General features: G+C 35.7%; 1 protein-coding gene across 3 annotated transcripts in view; it reads right to left on the bottom strand.

Moving 5' to 3' along the window:
- The window catches only part of tmie (transmembrane inner ear), a 67,673-nt gene that overhangs the window by 52,531 nt on the left and 2,998 nt on the right, over positions 1-12,144 (bottom strand). For 2 of the 3 annotated variants that reach the window (NM_001170648.1, NM_001170647.1), the window contains 1 exon segment: positions 10,148-10,294. In NM_001170648.1, coding sequence (NP_001164119.1) covers positions 10,148-10,294 — 147 coding nt within the window. 3 annotated transcript variants of the gene reach the window in all.

Raw genomic sequence — 12,144 nt, 5'->3', positions numbered from 1 at the left:
GAGCTTTTGTAGCTGCAGTTATAAACTGCTTACTAACGTTTATTAATGTAGAGTTAATGCTTAACAGATAATGAATTCACTATTTGCTAATGCTTAATAAATGATTTATAGTGTGTAGTTATTATAAAGTGTTACCCAAATTTGTTTGACATTTTGCCTCTAATGGGGGGCACGGTGGCTCAGTGGTTAGCACTGTGGCCTCACAGCAATAAGGTCACTGGTTCGAGTCCCGGCTGGGCCATTTGGAGTTTCTGTGTGGTGTATGTGGGGTTTCCTCCTGGTGCTCTGGTTTCTCCTACAGTCTAAACACATGCACTATAGGGGGATTGAATAAAGTAATTTGGCCATATGAGTGTGTATGTGTGTTTCCCAGTACTGGGTTGCGGCTAAAAGGGCATTCACTATGTAAAACATGCAGAAATAGTTGGTGGTTCATTCTGCTGTTGCAACCTCTGATAATTGAGCATTAAGTTGAATAAAAATGAATGAATGAATGAGTTTTGATTCTAAGATAGTACAATAAATGAGGGAAAACACCACGTCTCAAAACTTCTAAAGGCGTATCTATTTAAAAGCTTATCTTTCTGCATGTTTTCTGTCTCTGTGGATAAAACAAGTGTTTGAGAAAGCAATAAAATAGCAAGAGTATCAGAATTAGGGTAGAAACACATGGCCTGTTGGTTTTAAAGATTTATCGGGTCATTCAATGTTCTTGACAGTTAATCAGTCATGAGCTGAAATCGCTATTCTGTGTGACACAGAGAGTTCAACCGGCAGTAGATCACATATTGATATTTCTCTTTGTAATGTACATGTCGCTTCTCTTCTACGCTCTAGAGAAATAAAATGTAGACTCTTATTTAAGGTGCCATCTTCAACATCCCTTGACAAAGAAATTAGACAGGCGGATGTTGTAATGTCAAATTCTGCACATATTCCTGTGTTAATAACTCATTACTAGGCTCACACGTAATCTGCGCGCACAGAATAAATGTGTGTGAATTCATATTTATTCAGTTTTAAAAAATGAACTTTAGTAATATTATTGACTAATATGAAAATATTCACATGACTTATTTACAGTGCAGTTTGTAAAGTAATATCGTCTGTCTTTTAGTAGAGATATTATATGAGACATTTGCTTTGTTTACCAAATAAAGTGGATCTAATTGATTTTGCATTGTAAACATTAAATGCAAGTTAAAAAGGTATTACTTTTTATTTCCTATATTAAGGTTTTAGTTATGATACTCCCAAAATCATTACTCAGAAATCAGCAGATTTTTATCAAAGTGCTAAAATAGCAAAAAAAATGCCGCAGATCCCGTCTGGCCCTACTACCAATAACTGATTAGCAATAACTTATCTTTGCCATGAGGACAACAGATAATATTTGACTAGATATTTTTCAAGATACTAGTATATGGAGCCAGATCACTCTAAAAAATAATACACTTACAAAATAAAATCCATACAAGCACAACACAATTCATATTTACAAAATTCAATTCGTAATTTCAAAGCACAATTTATAAACGCAACAAACAATTTGTGAATTCATAAGTAAAAATCATTAATATTTTCACCCAATGATTTGGATTTGTGAATTTATGAATTGGATTTTTGTATTTACGAATCGTGTTTTGAATTTACGAATCAGATTTTGTGTATTTAAGAATCGTTTTTCAATTGACGAATCAGATTTGTGTATTTACGAAGCATGTTTTAAATTTATGAATCAGATTTTGTGTGTTTACGAATCGTTTCTGAATTGACGAATCAGATTTGTGTATTTACGAAGCATGTTTTGAATATATGAATCAGATTTTGTGTGTTTACGAATCGTTTCTGAATTCACGAATCAGATTTGTGTATTTACGAAGCATGTTTTGAATTTATGAATCAGATTTTGTGTGTTTACGAATTGTTTCTGAATTGACGAATCAGATTTGTGTATTTACGAAGCATGTTTTGAATTTACTAATCGAATTTGTGTTTTACAAATCATGTTTTGAATATACGAATCAGATTTGTGTATTTGCGAATACTTTTTAAATTGAAGAATCGGATTTGTGTATTTGGGAATCGGGTTTGTGTTTTTACAATTTGTGTTTTGAATTGACAAATCAGATTTGTGTATTTACGAATCGTTTTTGAATTGACAAATTTGATTTTGTAAATATTGTGTGCTTGTATAAATTATATTTTGTAAATGTATTTTTTTTAGACTGATCTGCCCCCATAGTATTCAGCTTAAAGTAACATTTAAAGGCTAAACTAGGTTTATTAGGGTAAAGTTAGGGTAATAAGGGCAAATCATGGTATGACGATGGTTGTTCACAATCATAATATAATAACCTGCATGTTATTCAAAACAAATATTGCTTAAGGGGGCTAATAATATTGACCTTAAAATGGTTAAAAAGAAAAACTGCTTTTCTTCTAGCAGAACTAAAACAAATAAGACTCTCCAGAAGAAAAAATATTATAGGAAATACTGTGGAAAAATTAATAAATCTTTTCAACATCACTTGGAAAATATTTTGAAAAAGAAAACAAAATTTACAAGAGGACTAATAATTTTGACTTTGTAAGATTGTCTTACAGCACATAGCTCTCCTATAGCAATTCACAAACAAATCTGTTTGATCACTTGAGGATTTTACATACTGTAGGTGTCTATAAAAATAAATGAGTGTCATCCTTTTTTTTTTTCCAATTTCACATCATTAATTTTCTCAGAGATGGGTTGCGGCTGGAAGGGCATCCGCTGCGTAAAAATGCACTGGATAAGTCGGCGGTTCATTCCGTTGTGGTGACCCTGGATTAATAAATGGACTAAGCCGAAAAGAAAATGAATGAATGAATGAATGAATGAATGAATGAATGAATGAATGAATGAATGAATGAATGAATGAATGTCTGCTGAGCTCAGTAGAGTATGAAATGTTTCAGAACCATACTTATGTTCTTAAAGACTTTAAAATGTTTCTTGTTGTCATTAAACATCATAGCAGCTGGGAAAATTGGCAACACCTGGGTAATTGGCTTTAATAAGTGTTTAATTAGCAGTCGGTGTTGAAAAGCGCTGCCACTGACACCTGCTGTCGAAATCAACCACGAAGAGACCTGTAGTTTTATTAGGCATGAATGTAATCTGTCTCCTGCAATTTGTCTGCATCTTAAATACACGTCTGATGTAATGTATTTGCGTGGGATATTTTGACAGGCTTATTTAGAAAGCATGTCATGAGGTTCATCTGTGTTGTTTGTGCTTCGTTAGATTTGTCAGACTGACATTTGACTTGAAAAAAAACTATACTTTTATTTAACTTTGAAAGATAATTCTGTTCCATCACATTACCCCCTTTCGCACAGTGATACTGGAAATTTCCAGAATGACTTTACCAGTAAAGACCATGCACACATCCATACCAAAAATACAGGTAAATTCTGATATCATTACCCAGAAATGAGCTCTAAATGGCTGCGCTTGTTTTTGTAAATATACAAGGGGTCTGGATTTCATGGATGGCTTCACCTTTATTTAAAGCTTCAGCATTCATGCAGCTGCTTTTGTCCCAGAGACATTCAAAGGCAGAATCGCAAACCGCAGCTAAATGTTTACACATTTGACAACATTACAAATTCTGTGGATGGTATAAGTATTGTGAACCGCTTGAATGAAAACATATGGAGGAATACTCTCACATGTCGAGATGTACATAATATGTATGTGTGCTGGTGCTCACCGGTGCACTCCTTTACTTAATGTGCACACGCGTCAAGCAGCCAAAGCAGAGCTTGAGGTAAACCAACAGCAGTTTATCATAAGCATTTATTGATAATTTAAGAAGCATTAAGAGACATAGAAACATTATCTGACAAACAACTAGCAGCTAAATGTGTCTGGAATAATATTCAAAGACTTTTATTTTTATGAACAACGCGGATGTAAATGCATCTAAGTGTAATTTTCTGGAAAGGTCTGTATGTGTGTATCTGCCTCTATTCAACAGCCCACCTCAACATACATGCATCAATTCATTCATTTGGCAATTTGTTTTTATTTTTTATTTTTATTTTTTTTAATGGAGGGGGTGCTATTTGTTTATTTATTTATTTGGTATTGTTATTTATTTATTTATTTATCTTTATTGTTTATTTTTATTTAATTATTAATTTGCAAAAAATTGTTTACTTTTCTTTATTTATTTTATTTGTTTATTTTTATTTATGTATAATTTATTGTTTATTTAATTTATCCAATTATTTAGTTTTAGCTTATTTATTTAATTACATTTATTTGATTATTTTTATTTATCGATTTATATATTGTTTGTTTTTATTTATTATTTATCTATTTGCTTTTAGTTAATTTATATATATATATATATATATATATATATATATATATATATATATATATATATATATATATATATATAGTTTTTATTTATTAATCTGTTATTATTATTATTTTATTATTATTATTATTATTATTATTATTATTATTATTATTATTATTATTATTATTATTAATATTATTAATATTGGTTAAAATCAAATTAATCCATCAAATAGTGGACTGTTCAGTTGATAAATCCATGCATCTTTTTTATTACTTTAAACCAAAATAAGAAGTACATTTAAAATACAAAGCCTCTAATTTACAGAGTGGATAAGAAAAACAATCTCTAGACCAAATTAAATAAGTCACTCTGAAAACAAAAGAATAATTCCATAAAAACATCAATTAATCTATTGCAAAGGGAAATTAATAACCAAAAAGATTCATCTGCTGTTTATTTTTTTTAGGAAAAAATACGCTTTTATTTAACTTGGAAAGATAACTTCTGGTCCATCCCATTGTCTCTATCTGTCTTTATTCAACAGTCAACCCATAAATAAATGCAGCAATTCATTCATTTGGCTATTTGTTTGTTTTTAGATTTTTGTTAGCTTTCTTTCTTTCTTTATTTCTTTCTTTCTTTCTTTCTTTCTTTCTTTCTTTCTTTCTTTCTTTATTTATTTCTTTCTCTCTTTCTTTCTTTCTTTAGTAATTAATGTATTTATATATTTTTTTATTTATAGTTTTTAATTAATTTAAACCAAAATGAGATGGTTTAAATTAAAACCATTTAAAATACAAAGCCTCTAATTTACTGAGTGGATAAAAAAGGCTACCATAAAAACATTAAGAAATCTATAGAAAAGGCCATTAATATTCCAAAACATCAATATTATGTAGATATGTTATTATTACTCATATTATTTATACTTCAATATCACCTGCATGTGTTAATTTATACTATAAAAAAATAAACATTATATCTTATTGTTCATTTATTCATTTTCTTCTTCAGCTTATTCACTTTATTAATCTGGGGTCAACACAGCGGAATGAACCGCCAACTTATCCAGCATATGTTTTACACTGCGGATGCCCTTCCAGCTGCAACCCATCACTGGGAAACACCCATATACACTCATTCACACTCACTCATATTTAGCTTACCCAATTCCCCTATAGCGCATGTCTTTGGACTTGGAAACTGGAGCACCCAGAGGAAACCCACACAAACACAGGGAGGACATGCAAACTCCACACAGAAACGCCAACTGATCCAGCCGAGGCTCAAACCAGCGACCTTCTTGCTGTGAGGCGATCGTGCTACCCACTGTGATACCGTGTTGCCCTATTATGTATTACACAATGTCAAAATGCATTATAAATGTATTATAAAGCTAAATTACAATTAGAAAAGTTATTGATCAGGTTTCAAAATGGCTTTCCCTAAAAAGCACAGTAAACACTGATCGTTGGAAATTCAAGAGGGAAAACAAATATATTTTATTAAATTAATCTGCGCAAAAAACAATCCTTGAAAGAGATGTGAGGATTTGAGGAGAAAACAAAAGATTCTTGATGCACTCCAATGAATTATTCATAGGATTTACGATAAATAAAACCAGGAGAGCAGGCCGCAGATGCACATGCAGGTTTATCTTTTCATTTATTTACAGCAGAATACAAAGGCGGAGAGAAAATAATCAGGAAAAGGAAGCTCATTTAAGGATATTCGTGTTTTTACAATGTTATTAAAATCCGACCGTAGCATTGTTCAAAACTATAAAAGTAAATACAAGGCTTATTCAGTCGGACTGACAGATTATGTGACGCGCAATCTTATAATTTGAGCTGATCTGTTTCAGTCTTGTCAACAGAGAACTGCTCAAAAATCTGAAGTTCATCCCGTAATTGCAAATGTAATAGGAAGAGGTGAATAGCTGACATGATTAAAGTGTTTTCAATCACTCCTCTCAGGCTGTTTCTACTTTTCAGTTCCCGTCACCTCCTCACTTCAATTAGTTTTCTTCTATTTTCTATGAATACTGCTTTCATAAGCACCGTGACAGTGGTATAGGCACTCAAGGAACGACTGGAATTTAAAACATGCTCTCATTCACTTGAGAAAACAGAAAGATGTTTGCTGCTTGCTCAATACTACTTATTTAAAATGAGCTGAATCAACACAATTCTTGACTTTTTTTGGTCTTTACCACAAGCGTACAGTTGAAGTCAGAATTATTAGCCCCCTTTTGAATAAATTTTTCTTTTTTAAATATTTCCCAAATGATGTTTAACAGAGCAAGGAAATTTTCACAGTATGTCTGATAATATTTTTTCTTCAGGAGAAAGTCTAATTTGTTTTATTTTGGCTAGAATAAAAGCAGTTTTTAATTTTTTATTAACCATTTTAAGGACAATTTTTTTTTTCCGACTGTCTACAGAACAAACCATCGTTATACAATAACTTGCCTAATTACCCAAGCCTGCCTAGTTAACCTAATCAACCCAGTTAAGCCTTTAAATGTCTGTTTAAGCTGTATAGAAGTGTCTTGATAACTATCTAGTCAAATATTATTTACTGTCATCATGACAAAGATACAATAAATCAGTTATTAGAGATGAATTATTAAAACTATTATGTTTAGAAATGGGTTTAAAAAAAAACCTGCTTTCCGTTACACAGAAATTGGGGGAAAAAATACACAGGGGGGCGAATAATTCTGACTTCAGCTGTATTATTCATATCAGTTCAATAAACTAATATGGCTAACATGAACATGTAACCAAGGCTGAACTTATTAGAAATGCGTGTATGATGTCTGTGAAATTAGTGCAGCTATTATAATAATAATTATCGCAACACTTGATCAATTGTCCAGGCAGTGGCAGTGAGTTCAGTTTTACTGAAAACAGATTAATTTAAACTGGATTAATGCATACACAGCCACAGATCAAAGTATTAAATGTTGAGTGTGATCAGTTGTTCTTAACCTTTTTACAACCCAGGCTCATTCTGAAAACGTAGTCCTGTGGACGTTTCTGGAGACTGTAGCCGGAGATACGTAGGGCTGCATTCAGTTTTTTAGGTGAACGCTACAGGGCGGTATGACGCCGTTCCTTTTCATGCTTACCGGCTGACCCAGGGATGGGCAAACTTGATCCTCGAGGGCCGGTGTCCCTGCAGAGTTTTCTTGCAACACTAGTCAGACACACCTGAACAAACTAATCAGTGTCTTCAAGATCACTTGAACTCTATAGGGAGGTCTGTTTGAATAGGGTTGGAGCTAAACTATGCAGGACACCAGCCTTCCAGGATCAAGTTTGCCCACACCTGGGCTGACCGTTTACCTCCGTGTGGAGGGTTTTCCTGCCAGAACCAGTTTGTCCAGTTAGCTCGTTCCAGGTTCAAGTCCGGGCGGTTCCAGAAATCAGGTAAGACAAATACAGAATCCAAAAAATTAAGTAAACAAGTTCATAACAGGGTGAGAATGTGGTAAAATCTGAAAGCGTGGTAAAAAATCTGACGAGGGTTTTTTTTTTTTTCTGGACAACTTTTGTAAATTGTTGGCTGGGTTTAGGGAAGTAAGTGGGGCGGTTGGGTCAGTCGATTGGCCGGTTGCACAGACAATCAATCAGTCAGTCAGACAGGCGGTCGTTCGACAGTGCCCTCTGGTGGGTTTAGCCGAGAACAGCGCAGGGTGCGAACAGTACTCGCGAGAGACATTTGAGATACGAAAAAGCAGCCTCTTGTGGATTCGCAAAAACTGCACAAATACATACCTCCCGGGACGTATTTCACGGTCTTAAGAAACATCCACAGGACTACGTTTTCAGAATGAGCCAGGGTTGCCATTTTGATCCCTCATCATCTAAGACAATATTCAAAGAAACCTGAGGTCTCAATATTCATTCATTCATTTGCTTTTCGGCTTAGTCCCTTTATTGATCAGGGGGAATGAACCGCCAATTTATTCAGCACATGCTTTACGCAGTGGATACCTTTCCAGCTGCAACCCATCACTGGGAAACACCTATACACTCTCACTCAAACACACACCCTAGACAATTTTAGCTCACCCAATTCCCCCATAGCGCATGTGTTTGGACTGTAGGGGAAACCGGAGCAGCCGGAGAAAACCCACGCCAACACAGGGAGAACATGTAAAAAAAAAGGTGTAAAAGCTGAACGCTTCCCTAGCAAGAAAACAGTTAAACAGAGCATCTGCAGCGTGAGGATAAAGAACAAGCCTCCTCCAATCAGCCTCTTTACTTTACTCCTTTACTTTGGTGGAGTGAGGAAACGGTGGAAACTCACTCCACTGAACACATCCGTCAGCCCACATATTTAATCTCCTTTGTTAAGCGCAAAGATTTGCTTCTAAACTATTTCTAAATTCAGTTCTAATCTCCAGCAGAGGAATAAATGAACAATAATAATGAAGTGTGGTCAGAAAACTGAGTTATATCCAAACACACGTCCTGCTCTTATCCACATATGCTGATGCAGACGCCTCCAAAACCCCACAGCTGGACACATCTACACTTGTGCTTATTTAAACGAATATAAATGTGCTTATAATAAATAATACTGCTGATAATAATAACATTATAATGATAATAATAACATTATACAAGCAGATGCAGATTGTCATGAATAAACTAAATAAGCCCCCCGAGATGAGGCAGGGTGGCAGTGGTTTTTATATTTATGTAGAAAATAATCATTTTTGTAACATTTTAATCCTTTAATTGTTTTCAACTGTGTGTTTCTGTACATCCTGTGTGTATTCAGCAGTGTGCAAATGTTTGTACCTGCATAGGCACATAACTAACGCACTTTAGAGCAGCTATTAGTTGGTCAATGGCACACAGGGGTGGACTGGCCATCTGGCAATTCTGGAAAATTCCAGAAGGGCCGGACCAATTTTTAAATGTGGGCCGGTCAGTTTTTTTATTTTATTTTTTTTAATTGTTTTTACGTGCAGGCAGCTTTTATATCTTGCTAGATGTGATATTATGATGATGATAAATAAAATAAATAATAAAAAAAAGAAAAAAGAATAATAATAATAATAAATGTTAAGAATTTGGCCCAATCGGCGACGGCCGCCTAATTTCAAGATGGGCCGACCCAATCCGAGGTTACCCGGACGTAATCAAAATCTGGCAAGAATGTCATATTATTTTACCATCTGTACACCAAAATAAATAGTGAATGTGCTTGTCCGTGGGTGGGGCTGTGTCGGTGTGGTAATGTGGGCTGATGTGGCTACAGTGCCAGGGCTGAATTTTTGTCCCAGTCCACCCCTGATGGCACAGTCTAGTTCAGTTCGTCAAAATAGCAACGCTCCAACAATGCGCCTTAACACATCTCCTTTATAGACTAGCTAGCACACCCATGAGTCCACAAAGTGGCGCAAATGGATTTGTTATTTAAACAGCGTGGCGCAAAACCTGACAATTAAAGTTGCGCGTGTCTGAAAATAGCAAACAAATCGCGCCAAACACGCCTTATAGTGCAGGGTGTATGACAGGGCCCCATGTGTTTACAGTATACTGATCAGAAACAAGTAAAAGGAGAGTAAATGCTAACAGAATTACGAAAATGTTCTCCAATAAAGACATCTATTTGTTTGAACCCTCATGTGGCTGTCATCCAGACCGCCGCAGCTGTGTCAGTGTATTGACTGCCATAAAAATAAAAACCCGCCATCACCAGTCTATTTAATATAAAGCGCCCGAACATCAACAGCAGAGCAGCTTTAGGCCTCATAAAACAAAAACAGGTCTTACCTCTGGGTCTGGTATCTGCGCCGCCGCGTTAAAGAAATGATGTGAGATCAACACCGCCGTTACGCTCATCAGCAAAGGGACCAGGGATGGCGGCTGATTCCCAGGCCCCTCCATCGCCATTTTCCCTCTTCTTCTCCCGCGTCTCATCCCTCCCCTTCCTTCAGCCTGGACGAAACAAAACTGCGCAGTACCACAATAGTGCAGGTGATTGATGGCCTTTGGGAAAAAACGGCCACCTCCTCCCTTTACATTAATGCTTTTGTGGGTCTCCAAATGCTCGCAGTCCTGCTCTGAGGACGCCAGGCGCTGGACTGAAGGCCATTAATTAATTAACAGCCCCGGTGTGGTTTACAGGCTTGTCGCCGGAGCACGCAGAGGTTACGAGAGCTGCTGGGGGAAGGGACTTACACTTACACACACACACACATATATAGTTGTGTAAGGCTTTGTGTTGTGATCACATGTTCGTGTTTTTGTGTGATGATTGTTAAGTGATATGCCTAGCCGAAGGGTCTGCAACAGGTTTTAAGGTGAACTGTAAAAAGTGCTTATGCCAACACAAATCTATTAAGTTAACTTGATAATTTATTTACAAATTTAAGTAGATTAAACATAAACAATTAGGTTGCCCCCCAAAAGACCTCAGGAATTGTGTTGTCTTAACTAAATTTTAAATAAGTAGTTTGAACATGCAGGAAAAATCATGTTTTGAGTGTAACACTATTGTTTAGCTGTCCTCGACTGAGATGTGTTACACTTTATTATTATCATTCATGTTCCTTCGGCTTAGTCCTTTATTTATCAGGAGTTGCCACAGCGGAATGAACCACCAACTATTCCAGCCTATGTTTTACTTTTTTACACAGCGGATGCCCTTCCAGGTGCAACCCATTACTGGGAAACATCCATACACATTCATTCAAGGAAACCGGAGCACTCGGAGGAAACCCACAACAATGTGGGGAGAACATACAAATTATTATTATTTTTTTTTATTATTATTATTATTATTCATTGTTCTTTGGTTCAGTCTCTGATTTATCAGGGGTCGCCACAGAGGAATGAATCACCAATTATTCCAGCATAAACTTTATGCAGCGGATGCCCTTCCAGTTGCAACCCAGTACTGGGAAACACCCCTACACACTTAGGATTTTGAATGAATGAATTATTAATATTATTCATTTTCCTTCAGCGTAATCTTTGATTTATCATAGGTCCCCACAGGGGAATGAACCACCAACTATTGGTTTACCACCAACTATTGGTAACTATTTAACTATTGGTAACCACCAACTATTCCAGCATATGTTTTACACAGCGGATGCCCTGCCAGCCACAACCCAGATCTGGGAAGCACCCATACACATGAATTAATGAATTATTATTATTATTATCATCATCATCACCTGTGCTTAAATAATGACTGTTTTGCTTATTCAAGCCACTTATTTAAAATAAATTGAAACAAGACGATTCTTCTGTTTTTCGGACAACTTAATAGTTTTATGTTCAATCCACTTAAAATTGTGAAAACGATAAAGTGAGTACTCACACTATGTAAAGTTGCCTTGAACCTGGCCGAAGCACGCTTGACCCCCTCCCGTCTCCCCTGACGGCCCGCACTCACATTGCATTAGCGTCTGAGCACGTCATCGATGATATGCTGTGCAGTTTAATAAAAGCGCTCACGCTCAGTGGAGATTTCTTTAGTTATATCGCTTTAGTCGTTTTAGTGGTTTTAAATGCAGTGACATGCAGTCAAACATTTCTAACGAAACAGATCAGCCACTTTTGATGCTTATAAATGATCATAAAGTTCTTGTGCTGCAGGTATTAAGAGGTTTGCTGAAGGTGCAGCTGTCGTGCAGTGAGGGGTTTGCGTCTTTAATAATCTACAACAGTTTGTGTTCATTGAACAGTAAGAATGATTATTAAATTCATATGAAACGGTGCCTTAAAAGTCACGTCTCGTCTTCAGTTTCGGGCTTAGGTGG

This window comes from Danio rerio, chromosome 2 (assembly GCF_052040795.2).
Source record: "Danio rerio strain M-AB ecotype USA chromosome 2, GRCz13ab, whole genome shotgun sequence".
NCBI classification, from domain to species: domain Eukaryota; kingdom Metazoa; phylum Chordata; class Actinopteri; order Cypriniformes; family Danionidae; genus Danio; species Danio rerio.
The sequence above is the reverse complement of the archived record's forward strand: the minus strand, read 5'-3'. Positions and strand labels throughout refer to the sequence as shown.